This window comes from Sceloporus occidentalis, unplaced genomic scaffold (genome assembly GCF_023333645.1).
Source record: "Sceloporus occidentalis isolate IW3139 unplaced genomic scaffold, rSceOcc1.0.p SCAF_4, whole genome shotgun sequence".
NCBI lineage: Eukaryota > Metazoa > Chordata > Lepidosauria > Squamata > Phrynosomatidae > Sceloporus > Sceloporus occidentalis.
In genome coordinates this window covers 66,750,037-66,770,223 of record NW_028316984.1, presented here as the reverse complement: position 1 = coordinate 66,770,223, position 20,187 = coordinate 66,750,037, and the positions used below count along the sequence as shown (strand labels likewise).

Genomic DNA, 20,187 nt, shown 5'->3' with positions numbered 1-20,187 from the left:
AACAGTATTGATATTAGAAATCAGAAGAGACCTGTTTCACTATAGGCCAGAGAGGTTGCCATGTGCATGTTTAAGAGATTAACAATCAATAAAATGCTTGAGTTCAACAGAGAAAACTTGAACTGATTATAAAATATTGGATTTGGAATTTATGAATCCAACATGATTGTGCAAATCCAGTATTACTCTACAAATATATTTGTCAGTGGTCCTATCCAGTGGGTTATTCTTTATCTTATTTGCTTTAGCTATCATTTTCCTTCCCATTTTTTTTCTTATACTACTGTTTGCTTGTGAGGCTTCTGCCTTCAACAGTATATTGTCCACGATGTCTGGTATACAAGCCTTAGAGGGGGGAAAACTATAAATCTCAACACCATACCAACATTTCAGAAAACAACGGCAAAATAGCTGTCTATTCTGTATGCTTAAAATGTCATTACTTTTCAAACTGTCCTTAAAAATGCAACAAACATCCTTATAAATGCCACGAATGCCCTGCAGTTAGTTCTTGGTTGAAAAATTAAAATTAAAAAAAACCAGGATGAAAATATAACCATCGTACAAATAAGTCAAGTATGGTATATTAATTCATTCAGGTTTGAATCTTAAAGTTGATAAGATTAAGATAAATGGTGCCAGCTAAAGGTTAGGTTTCATAACCATCTTGAGGAAGACACATTCCTCAACTATTCTCATGGTCTGTCCTCGCAATACCCCACAGAACACAGGAAATTCTTAGTCATTCATCATAACCAAAGAGGAACTGCAATGCAGAGTAAATCTATTAAGTTTTCCTTAGCCACAAAAAAAGATGGAAAAGCGTTCTTCTGATTTTGAATCCCTGCCCAAGTCCCTTATCATTTAGGCAACAGTTCTTTCCCTCTATAACTGGTGCAAGGAAAGCAATACCATCTAGCCCAGCATCCTGACTCATGAGCAGCACTGGAAAAAGTTGCAGCCTTCTCACCTGGGCTGCACATGGTACATTATGCTTCACGAGAGCTGGGAAAGCCACTCCTTGAAAGCAGTTTGTTCCCTTTAATCAGGATGATGTTTATGAAAGATACCCACTGCTGCTACTAGTTCGTGTTACAAACACAATCCACTGCACCACATGTTGCATTTTTCATTGCTCTAAAAAAGTACCTGTTGTTGTTGTTGTTGCTGCATGCCAGTTGGATTAGCGTGACCCGTTGCAGTAATTCATGGTGTCATCCCCTCCCCATTAACTTCCTCCCATACCACACCATACAGAATCTTTAGTAATGTTTTGTACTGATATTAGTCGTTAATTGCAATTCACATATATCACTGAATGTAATGGCAATAGTTGCAGCATAAACAATTAGCAAAATTAAAATTACACCTTTAAATTAAAATATCACATGCACAGCCTAAATGTATTTACATGTATATAGTTTCATATGGTTAAAGTGAACCTTTGGTGAGATGTGCTGTTTTTACAAGGAAAAAAATGTGTCTTGTTTCTTCCAAACTCTGTGCTTTACCAATTTCACCACATTTTAAATTGACTAACAACCCTTGACTACCTCTTCTTCAAGATCTATTTTTTTAAAAAATAAAGCACCCAACATGTGGGAGGCAAACTCTGAGGCGTATAGGACAGGTGCACTTCACATTAGCTTCACTTCTTTCACAAACTGCTGGTAAATGACTATGCCACAGTTACCAGCATTTAAACCTGACATCAACAGAGGGACTTACTAAAAGTAGAATACTAGTTAGCTGACAGACAATAATTTGACCATGGTCAAATATTATCAACTATTTCACAAAGCCAAACACTAGACTTGCATAAATGACAGCCTGTCTTTTTTCTCATTGCTGCATTATATAATATCCATTCATGATGGAGACAACTGTCTAAGTTCTGTAACTCTCCCTCTGAGCACTACAAGAGTCAGTTTCCATACCTTTCTTTTAAGAGCAGACATCTCAACCCTAAACATTTAAACAACCATATTTCTATTAAAAAAACCACCACTTTTTGTGTTTTTTAAAGTTGCTGATCCACAGCCGCAGTTAATGTCAATGATTTAAATGGGCATAAATATAACTTTGTTCTTGACAGTAGACACTAAATAAGCAAATAAAATATTCATAGTATCTATGTGTTTGAAACTGCAACCATTTGATCTCCCCCTGGGGCTGTGTTATAAATATCAAGAAGATATCATCACTCTGTTTAAATTCAATCATACGTGGCTGTACATGATAACCTATAAATAACAACTGGTTAACATTTTATAGGGTTTAAATTCATTGTTTCAGAACACCAGTTTTGGAATTTGCAGCTCCTCCTCTTCTATTTATTAAAGGCTAACAAAATAAGGCTTTGAATACCTGAACATTCAGTTGACTGTCTTTTAAATCAGTCTATGGCACAAATCCAGACATAATTCTAGGCTAGGGTCTCTTGCAAAAATAGACAGTAATGATTGTCCATTATTAACTAACCTAGTGATCTATAAGGACTGGAGTTTAACTGCTTAAAATTAAACGCTCCATTTATGTGGCCTGATCCAACAATGGTGATAGGTTTATAGACTCCCTGCCTGTCTGAGGCAGATGAACTGAATTGAAGGACAACGGCTGCTTGAATAGAGGCCCTTGCACCTCCTGGAAAGGTGTCCAGGGAGCTTGGGGGGAGAGGGACTAATAACAGCCTCTCCCCACACTGTAAAAATAAATCATGTGAGTCCTCATCAAAATAAATTTTGGTACCTCATAGGAGCCCAAGGTACCTAAAATCTTCACCTGCCAAACTGTTTCAGGGACAGAGGATTCTGTCATGCCCCATCAACTCCTTTGATTTCTCTATAACTCTGTATCCCAGGCTGGGTTGAGGATCAGCTCAAGGCTCTTGCTTTCTTTCCTCATTTGTGATGCCATCCGTGTAGCAACAAAGAAATATATGTAATGCTTTAGAAAGGAAGTTTCCAGACTCTCCCAAACCAACACTGTGCCTGATTCTTCTCTTTCCACACCTTAGGAGGCGAGATAGATCAGCAGGGGGAGTCCTCAGGTATAGTGCAATGCTATCCATATTTACTCAGAAGTAAGCTGAGGTCAATGAGGCACAATCTCCCAGAACTGTTTTTTAGCTGTAGAATTCAAAGATATAGGCTGTAAAATAAGTATGTAAAGACACCTTGTAGCACCTTTGAGCGTAACTGAAAGAAAGAGGTTGGCAGCATGAGCTTTTGTAGACTTAAGTCAAATGCAGATGTAGACTTAAGTCTAGGAACACTCATGCTGCCAACCTCTTTCAGTTAGTCTCGAAGGTGCTGTTTTTAGCTCTGCAGCCTTGTGAGGATTTATTAAGTTCATTCAAATCAATGGGATTTACTGCTGAGTAAATATGAGCAGCAGAGATAGGCACACTGTGGCCTTGGGGCTGCATGCACACACCCCTCTGGGAATTTTTTGTGGTCCTCAGCATCTCAAGAATCCCCAGACTGAGCTTTTTGTGACTGAAAAAAAGAAAGTAAATTGTTGCTCCTAGAAGCCAGGTGCAAGTTTGCCTTTTAAATTGATTACAAAGCTTCCTTGTACTGCTTAATATTTTTAAAATGTCAGATTTTGAGAACTGAGAGTGGACTTCCACACACTATTTTGTTGGGTTTTTTTTAGTTCATGTAGCCTTTGAAGGGCCCTGAGACATGAAAGTGCTCCTCATGCCTACCAACTATAGAAGCGAGAAGAAAGAGGTTGAGAGCTGGAATGTTTCTGCTGTACTTTAATTTTTTAAATAAATATACTTCATTTTGAAAATACTTTTATTAGGAATTTGCATAGTATAATACTGAGTTTTCCTCTGCCCTTCCTCACTGCACACAATAGTCCATGATTCAAAGTGCAAAATGAGAGAATCGCTATCAAAGCCAAACAACCAAACACCACAACCAGGAGCAAGAGAGTGCTCACCATGACAGTTTCCAAAATCCATACAATTCAATGTTGCACCATGTCTAGAATTTGCATGTGACATGCCTGTTAAGAATGAGTGCCATATAGTATCAAAGCTGTCTTAAGCTATTTCGTCTCTGGCAAAGTGAAGTAGGTGTAGCAATTTACCTAACAATATGAGAGTCCAAGCTCTGGCTAACCAGGGACAGACAGATAAACCTTCTAAGTTCTTCGGTGTCTTTGCTATCCTTTTCCTACATACTCCTATAAAAAACATACTTCTGCTTACTTTCATGGGATGCAGACTATTCTCAAAGCTTGAATTACGGAGCAGGAAAAAAGGAAAAGCATGAGTTAAATCCTATCCCATAGCTCCCAATTTTAGCCAAATTATGTCTTTCTAAAAGAAGAATGGGACAAAAGGCACAAAAGCTGAGCAGGTCGGCCCCACTCTATTCCCCCCACAACTAAGTCAAGAACGACATATCATTTACTGTGGATTACACACACCTTACCTGCACCCTTGGCATTCTTGGATTGTGATAGATTTAAGGGATTTTAGAAAGACCAAAATAATTGATTTTACATAACACTTCCACTGCATACTTCCCATCAAATTTATGACGTCCAACTGTGCATTTGTACGTACGTCGACTCAAAAGTAAGCCCCATTAAACTCAATTAAACTCAGCAGTCAGTGAGTATGGAATTACAACTAGAATCCACAGATTAATAGTACAATTCTGTAATAATAATAACAATAATAATAATTAATAATTATTTATTTATATTCTGCCTTTTCCTGAAGGAATATATACACTTGCCTAGGAGAAATAACATTGTGCAAGGTGTCCCTGGTAAACTGTATCTGGCATTCTCCACCAGCTGCACAGGGAAGCAAATGAACATGTGTTTGTTTTCTCTTACGGTGTATTTGTGTAACGGTATAACCTTTTTTAAAAAAAGCCTCCGTTAAAAATACTTGTGGCTATAAAATGGGAAAAATTAAAGACAGTCTATTAGTGATTCAATATAATGTAGATAAAAAGGTTGTGTCAGGCCTGTTTTCATTCTGTTCCAACACACTCTGCTAGTCCAGTGAGATCCAGTCCATTTAGCCATGCAAGATGATCTGTGGTTTTGGTTTAATTCTTCAAATTGCCAACTACTTATTTTAGTGGCAGAGACTATCTCTATGGAGTGGGCATCTCCAGTCCCAAAGGCATCCATCCTTTTTCTATTCCTTGTTTCCACTCCAAAAGTTTGAAACAACATTTCAGGCTGAGGAAAGCTATGCGACTGATCTTTACTTACTGGAGGAAAGAGTTGCGTTCCAACATAACCCTTTGCATGACATGACGACGATGATGATGATGATTTCATGTGGCATTTCCACAGCATGCTTCTCACCAAATTCACGGAAGATGTGACTCTGACCTTCCTTAAGTGAAGATCAACAAGGCTTCCCTCAACAAGAAATGATCATCATCACCCCCATCCTCATCACCAAGAAGTGTCAATTGAGACTAGTAATTGTTGGCTCCTTTGGATCAGATGCCCAGAGGACCTCTCCTGCCTGAGCCTTCCGGCCCTTGCCTTGGGGTCTCTGTTCCTCCCTCCAGCCCCCAAAGCCAAGGGCTTGAAACCCTTCTGAGTCTGGCCAGCCTTGGGCGGCAGCGGCAGGGGCAGCATCAGCTGTTTCCCTCGCCTGCCATGGCTGGCCCTGTCCTGGGAGAGTCTTCCTGACCTTTCTTCAGCATCTCTGGCATCTTCGGGGCATGCTCTTCTCTGGAGATGCCACAGAATGACGCTGGGGAAAGCTCAGGAAGACTCTCCCAGGACCCCCCGGGGCTGCTTCCTCTTGGGCCCAAGGCACGCTCCAGCTCCCAGGTTCCCAGAGACTTCAGCCAAGAGCGAGAGCGGGGCCAAAGCGGGTTATTCCTCCAGTCTGGACGCCTCCCAGTGGACTGAGAACCCACCCAAGTCCCCCTCCTCGGGGCCAGGCTCAGGGAAGGGGCTGCCGGGGACGAAGCCTGGGGAGGGGGCACCAGAGCAGCCCGGTTCTGGGGGGGGGGGGGCGGTTCGCGGAGTCCTGGCGGCTAAAGCGGGTTCAACCCGGAGGGTCCCCGCGGTGCGGAGGTCTCCCGCTGGCTGACTCAATCGCTCACTCACTCACCGGGCTCCTGGGGGGGCGCCGCCGGGCTGCCCTGCCTTCTTCCTGCGGGGAGCATCGCCTGGGCTCCGATCCGGGGAGCTCCGAGGGAGGGCGAGCCCCAGGCCAGAGCCAGGAGGAGGAAGGGCAGGAGAGGAGGAGGAGGAGGAGGAGGAAGGCTGGGGGCTGATGGCATGGTGCTGCCGGGGCTTCACATGCCCGGCGGAGGAGGAGGGTCGGGGGCTGGGCAGACGGCAGCGGAGCAGGGAGAGGGGCAGCCCCGGCTGCCAGGGAGGACCATGCTCCGGGGAGGAGGAGAAGGAGGAGGAGGAGGAGAAGGAGCAGCTCCTGCGGGGAAGGCGAGCCCAGCGGCGGCGGCGGCAGCAGCAGCAGGAGCACAAGGCGAGAGAGAGAGAGAGGGAGGCTGCCCAGGGCCAAGGCCATCCCGCCCGGGACGACTCCGCCCTCCGCCCCTGACATCAGCCTCCCTCCCTCCCCGCCTTTCTTTCTTTCCTTCCCTCTCTCCGCTTTCCTTCCTTCCCTGCCTTCTTAGCTCCCCTCCCTGCTCCTGGAAGGCCCAAGAGGCCCCTCTTTGGGAGGCCCCGGGGTGGCTCCTCCTGTCCTCCCTCGCAGCCTTCCCCAAAGGCCAAGAAGCCTGGCTTTCTAGTTCTCCTAGCCGTCTTTGGACTAGCTTCCCTTGGGCCAGGCCACCTGACCCGGCAAAGGGAGCAGGACTCAACAGGAGAGACAGAGGTCCTGAAGCACCTTTGGGACTAAGGGAAGGAAAGACTAGACTTCAGGAATGCATCTCAGGAGGTCTACAAAAGCACATGCTGCCAATTGCTTTCCTTCAGTTAGTCTCAAAGGTGCTACAAGACTCCTCTATGTAGTGACTCAACAGGGTGATGCAGCAGCTAACAAGGCCAATGCCATTCTAGGCGGCATCAATAGAAGCAATAGTGCCAGTCTATTCTGCGCTGGTCAGGCCCCACTTGGAATACTGTCTCCAGTTCTGGGCACCACAATTTAAGAAGGATGTGGAGAAACTGGAGCCATGTGTCCAAAGGAGGGAGACTAAAATGGTGAAGGGTTTGGAAACCATAAAGCCCCATGAAGCCAGACTTAGGGAGGTGGACATGTTTAGCCTGGAGAAGATAAAGTTAAAGGATGATATGATAGCCATGTTTAAATATTTGAAAGGATGGTATACTTAAGATGGAGCAAGCTTGTGTTTTGCTGCTCCAGAGAATAGGACCCAGAGTAATGGGTTCAAAATACAGGAAAAGAGATTCCACCTCAACATTAGGAAAAGCTTCCCGACAGGGTGCTTTAACTATGGTCCAAAACACATGGCAGAAATAATCCAGTTTGAGACTGCTTCAACTCCCCTGGCCCATCGCTCCTGGGAATTCTAGCAGCAGAGCTCTCTGACAGAGGTGGCTTATTGTCTCCTAAAACTACAGTTCCAAGAACTTCCTAGCATTGAGCCAAGGCAGTTAAAACAGTCTCAAACTGGATTGTTTCTGCAGTGTGTTTTGGACCCATGTAATCCTGCACAGCAGGGAACTGGACTGGGGGGCCTTTGTGGTGCCCTCCAACTTGACAATTCTACAATCATTTTTCTTGAATGCCCCACATTTTGCAGTGTCTTGTCCTCCTTTGTGCTTAGGGTTACCCCGTTTGGAGGGTTAGGAATAAAACTTATTAGGAAACTTCTGCCTCAAGCGTGATGCTAAAACATAGGTATCACAAGGCCCTCAAAACATAAATACAAGAGAACCCATACAACAGAACCAAAATTGTCCACTCCATGGTACTCCCCATCACCATCTACAGATGCAAAAGCTAGACAGAGAAAAAAGCAGACAGAAAGACATTCAACTCACCAGAGTTGCTGGAGAAGAGTGCTGAGGATACTGTGGAGAGCCAAAAAGACAAACAGATAGATCCTTGAACAGCTCAAGCCTGAAACCTCCCAGGAAGCCAAGATGAGGTTGCTGTGCTTTGGCCACATCCTGAGAAGGCATGGCTCCTTAGAAAAGACAATAATGCTAGGGAAGGTATAATAAGGCAGTAAAAAGAGAGGAAGACCTCACACTAGATGGATAGATGCCATTAGGACGGTCACGCATATGAATCTTCAGGATCTAAGCAGAGCAGGGGAGGGCAGAGGTTCTTGGCGATATTTCACCCACAAGGTTGCCATGGGTCAAGGTCAGCTGGAAGGCAGTTAACAACAAGTCAAAGCAATAGCACCCTCATAAGGTGAAATGGTAGCCAATGGAACATAACACACTCTTTAGAGCACTGGAGTCTTAGGCTGTGTCCTCACTGCAGAAATAACGCAGTTTCACACTGTCTTCTCTGTTGTGGCTCCATGCTAGGGAACCCTGGGATCTGTAGTTTGCTTTGGCAACATAATTTGCTCACAGAAGGCAAAATAGCTCTGAAAACTACAAATCCCAGCATTCCATGGCAGTGAGCCATGGCAGTTAAAGCGGTATCAAACTGAATGATTTCTGCAGTGCCAATTCAGCCTTAGGGCCTGTACAGACAGGCAAAAATAAAGCTGCTTTGGGTCACTTTAGAGGTATGCTGTTTAAATGGTGCATGTGCCCTAAGAGGCCTGAAGCTGCACCAAAATCACACTTCAGCCCTAAGGACTGCAGCACAGCTTGGGCACAGTTTCTGGCCCCTTAAGATGCATGTGTCATTTAAACAGCTTACCTCCAAAGTGACCCGAAGCAGCTTTATTTTGTCCTGTCTGTTCAGGCCCTTAGTTAGGAATGCATACCTGTCCTTGGTGCCCTCAGGCAACAGGGAGGGTTTCTTAGTAAAGTGCCAGTCCCCTATGGCAAACCCATACATTTCATAGGTTTAGGCTAGAGCAAATGGCATTCCCACATGGTCTTCCTTCCTAGTATGAACCTGGTCTGATTCTGCTTTGCTTCCAAGATCAGAGGTTACCTGTGCAAAAGATAAAGATGACTAGACTGTGGGTAGAATTCAAAATTATAGCCGATAAAGATGACTAGACTGTGGGTAGAATTCAAAATTATAGCCACATTAGCCTGGAATATCAGTATGCAAAGGTATCTTGTAGCACCTTTGAGACTAAGAGAAAGAAGTTGTAGCAGGAGAATGCACAACACAGATGGAGAGACGGATACAAGACCTTGCCACAAACCCAGATGCCAACTCTGCCCACATTATCTACCTGGAAAATGTCATCATGGGACCTAATCACATCACCCACAATATAGAGGTACTTTCACTTGCTCATCCTCTAATGTGATACACCATCCTCTGTCAACAATGCCTTCAGCACTCTGCATCGACAAACAGGCCAGTCTCTGTACCAGAGAATAAATGGACATAAATCACACATTAGGAATGGAAACAGACAGAACTCTTCAGTCTTCCTGGGCATTCTATCTTGGACCTCAGACAGCTGCCCTTCAACAAGGAAACTACCAAGAAAGATTGGAAAGTGAAACAGCTGTATTGGAATATATTCAAAACATCTAAACAATAGAGCTGGAAATGTATTAATTAGCTACAAATTAAGAACAAGAGACCTCTTCCACAAGATCATCAAAGGAAAGTTTAAACCTAGGACCAGGATGTCCAATCTATGACAAGAAGAGGAGCATACTATAAGATCAAGAAGAAATAAAAAGACGGGTGCAATTCACAGACAAGTTATACGTTAAAAAAATGAATGACACATGGAAGAATGAACCATATGAAGACAAACCTCAAATTCTAGAAAACGAAGTGGAAGCTGAAATAAGAGAAATTGGGAAGAATAAACCACCAGGAAGAGATGATATTCCAATTGAATTGCTTCAATCCACAGAATCAACTCTAGTGCTAACTAAAATATGTCAACAATTAGGCGGGGGGGGGGGGAGAGTGGCCAACAGACTGGAAACTATCAATATATATTGTTGTTGTGTGCCCTTCAAGTTGTTTTTACTTCTGGTGACCCAAAGGCAACCCTGTCATGGGGTTTTCTTGGCTAGATTTGTTGAGAGGTGGTTTACCATAGCCTTCCTCTAAGGCTGAGAGCATGTGACTTGACCAAGGTCACCCAGTGGGTTTCATGGCTGAGCTGGGAACTGAACTGTGTGGTTTCCATAGTCACAGTCCAACACTCAAAACTATTATAAATAAATAAATAAAATTTTTATTTATATCCCGCCCTTCTAAAAATCAGGGCGGCTTACAACATGGGTTAAAATACAATCAAAACACATCAAGACAAGAGTTAAAATACAATACAGTAATCATACAGAGAAAAAAAAACCAACAAAAGCCCCATAGCCCAACCTCTTGGCCACGGAAGAGGAGGGAGGCCCACAGGATTTTATTCGGGGAATGCCTGTTGGAACAGGAAGGTCTTTAAATCCTTCCTGAATTGGGCCAGGGTGGTAGACGAGCGGAGCTCAGTGGGCAGCGTATTCCAAAGGGCTGGGGCAGCTGTGGAGAATGACCTCCGTGTAGTGGAGGCCAACCTAGCCCCAGGCACCTTCAGTAATTGCTGCCCAGACGTTCTGAGGGTGCGAGGCGGAATGTACAGGGAGAGGCGGTCCTTCAGGTATCCTGGGCCCAAGCCATTTAGGGCTTTATAGGTGATTACCAACGCCTTATATTGGGCTCGGAAGCGAATGGGCAGCCAATGGAGGTCTTTCAGAACCGGTGTTATATGGCTGGTCCTGGGAGCACCAGTGACCAGCCGGGCTGCCATGTTCTGCACCATTTGCAGCTTCCGAGTTTGGTATAAGGGTTGCCCCATGTAGAGTACATTGCAGAAATCCAGTCTCGAAGTTACCAGAGCATGTACAACAGTTTCTAGGTCCCTCTGGGCCAGGTATGGGCGCAGCTGGCGAATCAGCCGAAGCTGATAACAGGTGCTCTTGACCGTCGCATTCACCTGAGCAGTCAGGTGAAGCGACGAGTCAAAGAGCACTCCCAGACTGCGCACGGAGTCCTTCACAGGGAGCGTGACCCCGTTCAGGACAGGTGGAACCACCGCCATTCCTGGACCAGGGGAACTGTCGCCGGGCCCCTGGTCCCTTCTGGAGGAGGAGGAGGCGGTGGTCCCATGGGTTCCATGAGTCAATGGCACACACAGAAGCTGCTGCAAGTAACTTTAATAATATAACAACAAATAAACAGCAAACCGCTGGCCGGTTTCTTCACCGAGCTTTACAAACTTGAAACTGAAAGTCCTCCAAACAAACTTAGAGTCCGGGATAAGCGCACGTGGCTTGCAGCTCTTCGGGCTCCACTTCCTCAGCGGTAGCTTTGGGCTCTAGGTGAGGGCTAGCAGGGGCTCTCCTCCCTACAGGCCAACACCTCCCTCGGATATCCCACACCAACCGGGGACCAGGATGTAACACGGGTCGGGCCTGATAGGGCTCAGGGTCACTCCCAGTAGGATGGGTAGGCCACCACTTTTCCGGAGGGAGACGTCCCTCAGACCGCCTTCCTGGACCAAACCCTGAGCCTCTAAAGTGCAGCCGGTTAATTTCAGCGGCTAAAGCCTCACTCACCCTCGCCTCTATTCCTCCCTCGTATCCTGTGTCCTCCGGCCGCCACACAAGTCCCGACGCTCCTCCTTCCTCCTCCCCCTCTGCTCTCGCTACCTCCCCTTTTCTCTCCTGGGTCTCCGCCCCTCCCTCCGCTCTTGCCCTCGGCACAGCTGTTGCCTCGCCGATCGGTGCCTCCTCCTGATTCAAGGCTCCCTCTGGGTCCTCCAGAGCATCGTCATTCAGGGCGGGACCCCAACCCGACTGTCCCCCCTCCTCTACCCTCTGACAGGAACCTATCACTAGTACCTCCGTTTTCTCTGGATTCAATTTGAGTCGGTTTTCCCTCATCCAGCCCATTACTGACTCTAGACAGGCCACGAGAGGAGAGACGCCATCCCCGGTCACTGCATCAGTCGGAGACATAGAGAAAATAATTTGGGTGTCGTCAGCGTACTGATAACCCCGCGCCCCATGTCTCCGGATGATCTCTCCCAGCGGTTTCATGTAAATGTTAAATAGCATGGGAGACAGAATGGCTCCTTGAGGGACCCCAGTTTTAAGGGGCCTCTCATCAGAGCACACGTCTCCCAGCTGCACCATCTGGGACCTCCCGGAGAGGTAGGAACGGAACCACTGGAGCGCAGTGCCCCCGATCCCCACCTCTGCCAGGCGCCCCAGAAGGATACCATGGTCTATGGTATCGAAAGCCGCTGAGATGTCCAAGAGCACCAACAGGGACACGCTTCCCCCATCGATGCTCAGACGGAGATCATCGACCAGGGCGACCCCGTAACCCGCCCGGAAGCCAGTTTGAAATGGGTCCAGATAATCCGTTTCATCCAAGACCGCCTGAAGCTGGATCGCAACCGCCCTCTCGATCACCTTTCCCAAAAACGGTAGCAGCGAAACAGGCCGATAATTATTATGAACCAGGGGGTCGAGGGAGGGCTTTTTTAGGATCGGTTTTACAATGGCCAATTTAAGATCCGATGGAAATAGCCCATCCCTCAGAGATGTATTAATTATCCGGCGTAACAACAATGTTACCGCCGGTCCCCCCTGGGCTGCTAACCACGAGGGGCAGGGATCAAGAGAGCAGGTTGTTTTCCGGACACTTCCGAGGATCTTGTCCACATCCTCGGTACTCACCAACTCAAACTGATCCAGTTTAACATAGTCCACGGAGGCTCTGGACACTTCTACTCTAGGTTCTGCTATAATGTCGGCGTTCAGACCTTCGCTTATATGAGAAGTTTTATCCACAAAAAAGTCGTTAAACAAGTCACAGCAGGCCTTAGAAGGTTCAAGGATCTGGTTCAGGGCGGGAGGGAGCTGAGTTAGCTCCCTGACCACCCTGAACAACTCTGCCGGACGCGACTCAGCGGACGCAATACGAGCACCATAGAACGAGTTCTTTGTTGCTCGTATTGCCTCTCCATAGTCCTTTAACAATTGGTCTAGGAGAGTCTTGTCGTCTAAGCGGAGGTGTTTGCGCCAACGGTACTCTAGCCGTCTTAGAGCTCGCTTCCTTGCCCGGAGATCTTCCGTATACCAGGGCTTACGCTTGGAAGCGGGCCTGAGAGGGCGCTTGGGAGCAATCCTGTGTATAGCCCTAGAAAGACCGGTATTCCAGATACCGGTGAGGGCATCAACAGAGTCGCCGTCATTTCCAACCGTGAGCCCCTCTAAGGCTTCTTGGAACCTCTCAGGTTCCATCAGCCTTCGAGGGTGGACCATCCTAACAGGTCCACCACCCCCAGGGGGGATCTGGGTAGAGGCCTTGAGTTTCACCTCTACCAGGAAATGATCCGTCCATGACAGGGGGGAAACATTAACTATTTCCGCCCACGGATTCTCCGCCTCCGAACAGAAGACCAAATCAAGAGTATTACCCGCACAATGCGTAGGACCCTGTATCAGCTGGGACAGGCCCATGGCCGCCATGGTCTCCATGAATTCCCGAGCCGCACCGGATGGAACATGGCTGGCCGTGAGGGAGATGTTGAAGTCGCCCAGGACAAGAAGCCTGGGCGTCTCCAGCATCAGCTCAGCGACCAGCTGTGTCAGCTCGTTAAGGGAGTCCGCTAATGCACGGGGTGGCCGATACACTAACAGAATCCCTAGACTGTCCCTAGCCTTTAGGGTCAGGTAAATACACTCGATATAGGAGGTCTGTCGGATGTGGTTCCTGGTGAGGGACACGGTGTTCCTATGTATCAAGGCCACACACCCCCCCCGCCCACCTAACCTGCGCTGATCCTTCACTGAGAACCCAGCGGGCAGGGCCTGAGCCCACACCGCATCCCCTTCAGGCCCCAGCCAGGTCTCAGTAATGCAAGCCAGGTCACACTTAGAGTCCTCCAGCAGATCCTGGAGGATGTGGGTCTTGTTGTTGACAGACCTGGCATTGCACAGGAGCAGCGACAGGGTTTGTGGCACGGTTGGAGTGACCCTCAGGTCCTTCTGGTTGGGAGGGGGACAGGAAGGCGGGATAGATATGATGCATCTATCACGCCTTCCCCTGGAACGCCAGTCCCTTCTCCCACCACCATACCTCCCCCTGCCCCACACAACCTCAATTGGAGCCCCGCTCGCAAGGATGTTATCCCCGGCCCAGGCATCCCCCGCTTCCCTATCCTCCCCCCACCCTCCTATGGCTATTAGAGGAGCAGGGGTTAGCCACCACAGGCATCCCCTGCTCCCAGGCTAATCCAAAGCCTCTTCGCCCAATAAAAGCTGCGCAATTGCGCAGCTCCGCAGCAGCGGAGCTCCCCAGTCCGTGGGCGGCACTCCCGGGGCGGTGCGCAGATGCGCAAATAATTATGCCATGCTGGCTCCCCCATATACATTCCCATCCACAAAAAAGGAGATTCTTAAGTCTCCAGCAACTACAGTGGTACCCCGGGATACGAATGCACCGCCTTACGAAATTTCCGGGTTACGAAAAAAATCCATTGAAAAACATTTTTCCAGGTTACGAAGGTTATTTCGGGTTACGAAGAAAAATTTGGTGCTTTTCGGCGCGATTTCACACGGAATCGCGGCTTTCGCTATTAGCGCCTAAGGGCTTTTCGGCTAGCGAAAGTTTCCGGGTTACGAAAGCGGCGGCGGAACGAATTAATTTCGTAACCCGGGGTACCACTGTATAGGATCATAGAATTAATTTCCCACCCAAGCAAAATTATGCTCAAAATTGTACAGCCCAGACTCCAATCATATCTGGAGAGAGAAATCCGAGAGGTGCAAATAGGGAAGAGGCACTAAGGACCATACTGGAAACATACAATAGTTAAATGGAGCACACCAAGGAATTCCAGAAGAAAATCAGCATGTGTTTTATAGACTATAGCAAAGCCTTTGACTGTATATATCATTAAAAGCTATAGATTACTCTCCAAGCCATGGGAATGCTACTATATCTGACACTCCTGATGAGAAATTTATACTTGGGACAAGAGGCTACTGTTAGAACAGAATACGGAGAAACAGAATAGTTCCCAGTTGGCAAGGGGGTCAGGCAAGGTTGCATTTTATCACTCTACTTGTCAACTTGTACGCAGAAAGTATCATATGAAGAGCAGGTTTAGACATAGAAGATGGAGGAGTGAAGGCAGAAGGAACATCAATAGTCTAAGATATGCAGATGACACCATACTACTAGCAGAAAACATCACAGACTTTCAACAATTATCAAAGGTCAAAAAAGAAAGTACAAAGGCAGGCTTACTGCTGATCATGAAGACTGGGTGTCAGCCACTGTAATACGTATAAACATGTGACACTGTCTACCTATCTGTCTGTCTGTCTGTCTTGTTTGCTTTAATTGCCACGACTTTACATTCATTTATAATGAGATTGATTTTCCACTTTGCTCCCAGAATTTGAACAGGTTTTTCTGAAGCAGTTAGCTATTACTTAAAAACAAAAACACACAACCTATCTTAAATAATTTTGTGCCATCTGCATATTTGGATATCTCACAACTCACTACCAACTCCAGATAGGAACAATTATTAAGTATGGCTGTAGTACAAATATAAGTGTGGCTGTAGTACAAGTATGAGCTATGACTATAAAACTCTGGAGACCAGAGTTAGAATCCCCGCTCGCCATGAAAATCGACTGGGTGACCTTGGGCTAGTCACACTCTCTCAGCCACAGAGAATGGCAATGACAAACTCCCTCTGATGAAACTTGCCAAGAAAACCCTACAATGGGTTCACCTTAGGGTCGCCATAAGTTTGAAATTACTAGTACAAATCTTTGAGAAGCCATGCTGTTCACATCCCTGGATTGTGTGACCTGACCATTCATTCCTCTTTTCTGCTTCCTTAACTACAGTAGCTGCTATGGTGGAATGAAATGAATTTTAAAAATAAATAATGTTTGAACTTCTTTATCCATGATTGCTAAATTGTGAGTTTATGTCTTCGGTATAAACATATCTACCATTTTCTGAATCCCAATTTCCTTATGAGCTTTTCACCTGTTCAGGAGAACCTCCTTCTTGTTTGGATTAAGCCTCAAATTGTTTCTCCTAATGAATAATCTAACAAATTTATATTACATGCCTTCAAAATCAGCTGTGGTCAATGAATCCAGTTTTTTAAAAAACAAGAAAACAGGAGTGAAGGGATGGTATTTTACCACTCACATTGCGTTTGGGAATTACACTATTAATTCAGCTGCAATTACTATGCGCTACAGAATGTAAAATATTCTGGCTGTTCCTTCTGTGCTTGACACATTCTGAAAAAGAAACAATAGATGGCTATAAAAACTAGTGGAAGGAAGCAATGCCTCTTATAAGTACTACTAGTACTACTACCACCATTACTTGCAATTTGCAGAAGATGACATTTAAATAAAACACATATATGCACACTCTCACCTGTCTGTGGTTAGCAAACATCAAATACATACTTTTAATATTAGAATTTTCCTCTCTAAAATCTAAATCTGGAATAACATTGTGACTACATTTTTTCCTCAATATCTTTTTATCTTGTGAGAGATCATTTCAGCAAGTAGAAACTAAACAAAGAAAAGGGCAGATTTTGGGATCAGCAAATTATGGAAGTTTGGGGAACATAGAGTAAGCCTTGATTAGAGCATCCCTTGTTTTCAAGGGTCATCTTGAATTAATAATGAGTTTTATTACACTTCAACCCTACGAATCATAGTAGTTTAAAGCTGAAATCCTGCAAGAATGTGTATTCAATGCACCTCGACATGCAGAAGAACTAAAACATGTGTCAGACCCATGTGCATGGTTCTGTCATGATGATATGATTATATGATGGCATGCTACTGATAGTGATATAATGCTGTGATAACCTGATTTATTGGGAGAAAGGATATAGGGAATATTGAAAGGTATTGTATATTAATCAAATGGACACTCTGGGAACAAAGGGAGGGACAAATTGGCACAGGGTGAAGATTTATAGTTTTATGACTTTCCTGCAAGAGGATTTGGTTTGAAAAGGAGTGGTACTTCCTTTCCTCTCTTAAGGACGATTGAATGATAAACACAGGAGAGAGCAAAAGGGACATGGAAGGGTGCTTTGATCAAGATCAAAGGTTGGAGGCCAACACCAAGAACAGGGAGGCTGGACAGTTTGAATTCTAATACTATGATAGAGGGAAGAGACCCTCAGTTTCGGCAATGACACTCTACTGGGAACTTCTGCTCTAATGTCTGAAATATACGTCTTTTGTTTTCTATTACAATAAGATGACTTTCTGTCCATTGGAAACTGAGTTTGCTGGGCCTAACAATGTACAATCGGTCCTCTGTATTCATGGATTCTGCATCCAGATTCAACCAACCATGATTCAAAAATATTCACAAATTCCCCCCCCCCCCCAAACCTTGATTTTGCCATGTAATGGGTGCCATTTTATTACACCACTGCATATAATGGGACTTGAGCATCCACAAATTTTGGTATCCTCGGGAGGGGTGTGTGGAACCAAAACCCAGCAGATACCAAGGGCTCACTCTAAAGGAGCACATGGCTCTGATACAATCATCAGTAGTTTCTTGTAAAGGGGTCTTAGGAATGATAGACATTCAATGGTTTTCCCATTGGGAATTTATATATCTAAGCCAACAATTTGAAAAGTAAAAGTTCAGGTTACTCTGCTAAGTAACTCCCTGTCCCTGTGAAGAGGTGAAAAATTAATTTGCAAATACTAATAAGGAGCCTGTCTCTTTATAAACTTCATAAACAATACAAGTTAATGTATTAGTTATGAGGACACCCACTATAGAGTAGACCTCTACACTAGAGCAGACCTCTAGATTAGTTATGGGGACACCCACTACAACCTCCCAGAATTCCTGGAAGCTGTGCTTCAACAAATTAACTTTTCCAATCTCTGGGAAAAAATCCAATATTATTAGCATGGTTATACATATAAAAATAGCAACTGCGTGGTCAGAATCACTAATCCTGGTAAAGAAATTTGTAAAAGGGTTCCGATAGCACAATCCCATTTTTACCAAGTCAGAAGTAAGACTTACAGAGTTCAGTGCACCTTAAGCCCACACAAATAATATCAGGTTGCAGTCTTTAATGTTCATTTAAGTCGCCATACATGAATGGGCACATACATTCAGTCCTTTGACCTATGCCGCCTGTTGAACCCTTGTTTACTGAACTGAAGTTTTACTTTGGGTTGGTTAACTCAAAGTTTTCTTAATAGCTTTTTGTACAGAAATCTGGAGAGATTCCTAATGCAAGTCTGAAGCAGAGTTTCTCTTAGATCAAGGAAAATAGGAAGTAGGGAGTCTGAAGTCTGTATTAAGCTCAGGGAGTTGTTATATTGTGTGCCTTTGAGCTTCACCCAATTTAAGGAGACCCTAAGGCTATCACAGGGTTTTCTTGGCAAGTTTCTTCAGAGGAGGTTTGCCATTGTTGTTCTCTGAGGCTGAGAGGGTATGGCTTGTCCAGGGTCACCTAGTGAGTTTCTATGGCCAAGCAGGGAGTCATACCGTTTTCCAGAGTCAGTCCAATCTCAAACCACTACAACATGTAGTGTACAGGTCAACAATAATTCACTCTGCCTGAATTTTTGAACTATATTATATGAAATGCATCAGGTATGGGCAATTTCACATTACCTGAGTAAGAAAAAATTCTTATATATTTAAACCATTTTTAACAGCTACAATGGCTCAACCAAAGCTGTGTGACCAAATTTCAAGTCTCAGATATTACTTTTTGTTATTTCTGTACTTGAAGGTTGGCATTGCTTCTCTTTTTCTCATGCCTACTCCTGTGTTTACTTGTCTTGTATCTTCTTTCTGTGGATAAATTAATCCCACTAACAGAACAGAATTAGGAAAGTTGTATGAACCCATCTGCAGCAAAAAAACAAAAACAAAAACAAAAAAACAGACAAAATTGTAATTTTTAAATATATTTTAAACAAAATGGCAGACTTTTTTTCATGAAAACACTCTCCCCTGTTCTGCGAAGGCAACAAAACTGTTTTCTTCTTCGTTTAAAAAAAAATAATAGAATGGAGTTTGGGATCCATGGCTTTGGAGTTTGTTGTCTATTGCTCTCTCCTTTGCTCAGCCCCCACTTTTAATTGAAAGTTTTGGTATTCATTAAAATCAGACATAAAAGGGCAAGCCTTTTAATCAGGCGGTGTGTCTGTGGTTGGAGTTTTTAATTGGCTGGTCGAGTAGATGGCATGTTGCTCCCTCATTGGAGCTGTTTAATAAACTCTTCTCTGGTGATAACAGAGGAATGGTGGTAGCGGTCCCGGGAGGCAAAATCTGTATTCTCTTCAGTGAGCTGAGTGGTCTCCATGCCAACTGTTGCAAAGGATGGTGTCACAACAAATCGTTCCTCTGGGGATGGCCTTCCCCTGAAAAACAAAGGAACGCAGAACCTTCAGATGCTTCATTGTTTCCTAATACAACTGCAGCTGCACTCTGCACTGTGTAAACAAAAGAGTAAAGGAATCTACTCCACTATGCACAAAGACATGCCACTACAAGAAGGAATGCAAACTTTTCCGTACAGCTTTAGTATTTTCCCCAAATTAATCATAGACTCTTCACAAGGAATACTTTTAAAATTGCGGATAAAATTTTTTCTCCCCAGCACTTGAATTTACTTCTCCTCAGTTATTTCCAAAGTGCTTCAAATGCTCCAGTAATGTACAGTTTGGGTACAGTTTAAGGACTTTATCACACTGAATGAATCCTGGGCTAAAACTAGATTTAAAAGAAGAAAACACCTGCAAATGTGGGTTGTTTTTCAGATGACGTTTGCCTGAAAGAGAAATAATGCAAAAATAACCTGAACAGAAAGTTGACAAAAACTACTCCTTTTTACTTTTGGGAAATTTCGAAAGTAAAAAGGAGTAGTTTTTATCGACTTTCCGTTCAGGTTATTTTCGCGTTATTTCTCTTTCAAGCAAATGTGTCTGAAAACATCCCGCATTTGCGGGTGTTTTCCGAATTTTAAAATCCTGTTTCTGCATGAGATTTATGCAATTTGTCTCCATGTGATAAGGTCTCAAGACTGCACCATTATGGTTAAA

At 44.8% G+C, this 20,187-nt stretch overlaps 2 protein-coding genes across 8 annotated transcripts in view; both read right to left on the bottom strand.

The window, feature by feature from the left end:
• Positions 1–6,377, bottom strand: part of LOC149313950 (protein HEG homolog 1-like) — an 84,137-nt gene extending 77,760 nt beyond the window's left edge. For 4 of the 5 annotated variants that reach the window (XM_089520219.1, XM_089520224.1, XM_089520220.1 and 1 more), the window contains exon 1: positions 6,110–6,377. In XM_089520219.1, the coding sequence (XP_089376345.1) occupies positions 6,110–6,281 (172 nt within the window). In that variant the 5' untranslated portion in view covers positions 6,282–6,377. Of the gene's footprint in view, positions 1–5,247; positions 5,323–6,109 lie in introns of those variants that run through there. The other variant, XM_089520223.1, reaches the window with a different exon arrangement.
• Positions 6,378–18,186: 11,809 nt separating this feature from the next.
• The window catches only part of LOC149313949 (solute carrier family 12 member 8-like), a 101,630-nt gene continuing 99,629 nt past the window's right edge, over positions 18,187–20,187 (bottom strand). For 2 of the 3 annotated variants that reach the window (XM_089520217.1, XM_089520218.1), the window contains one exon: positions 18,187–19,506. In XM_089520217.1, the coding sequence (XP_089376343.1) occupies positions 19,341–19,506 (166 nt within the window). In that variant the 3' untranslated portion in view covers positions 18,187–19,340. The remainder of the gene's footprint in view (positions 19,507–20,187) is intronic. The other variant, XR_016280882.1, reaches the window with a different exon arrangement.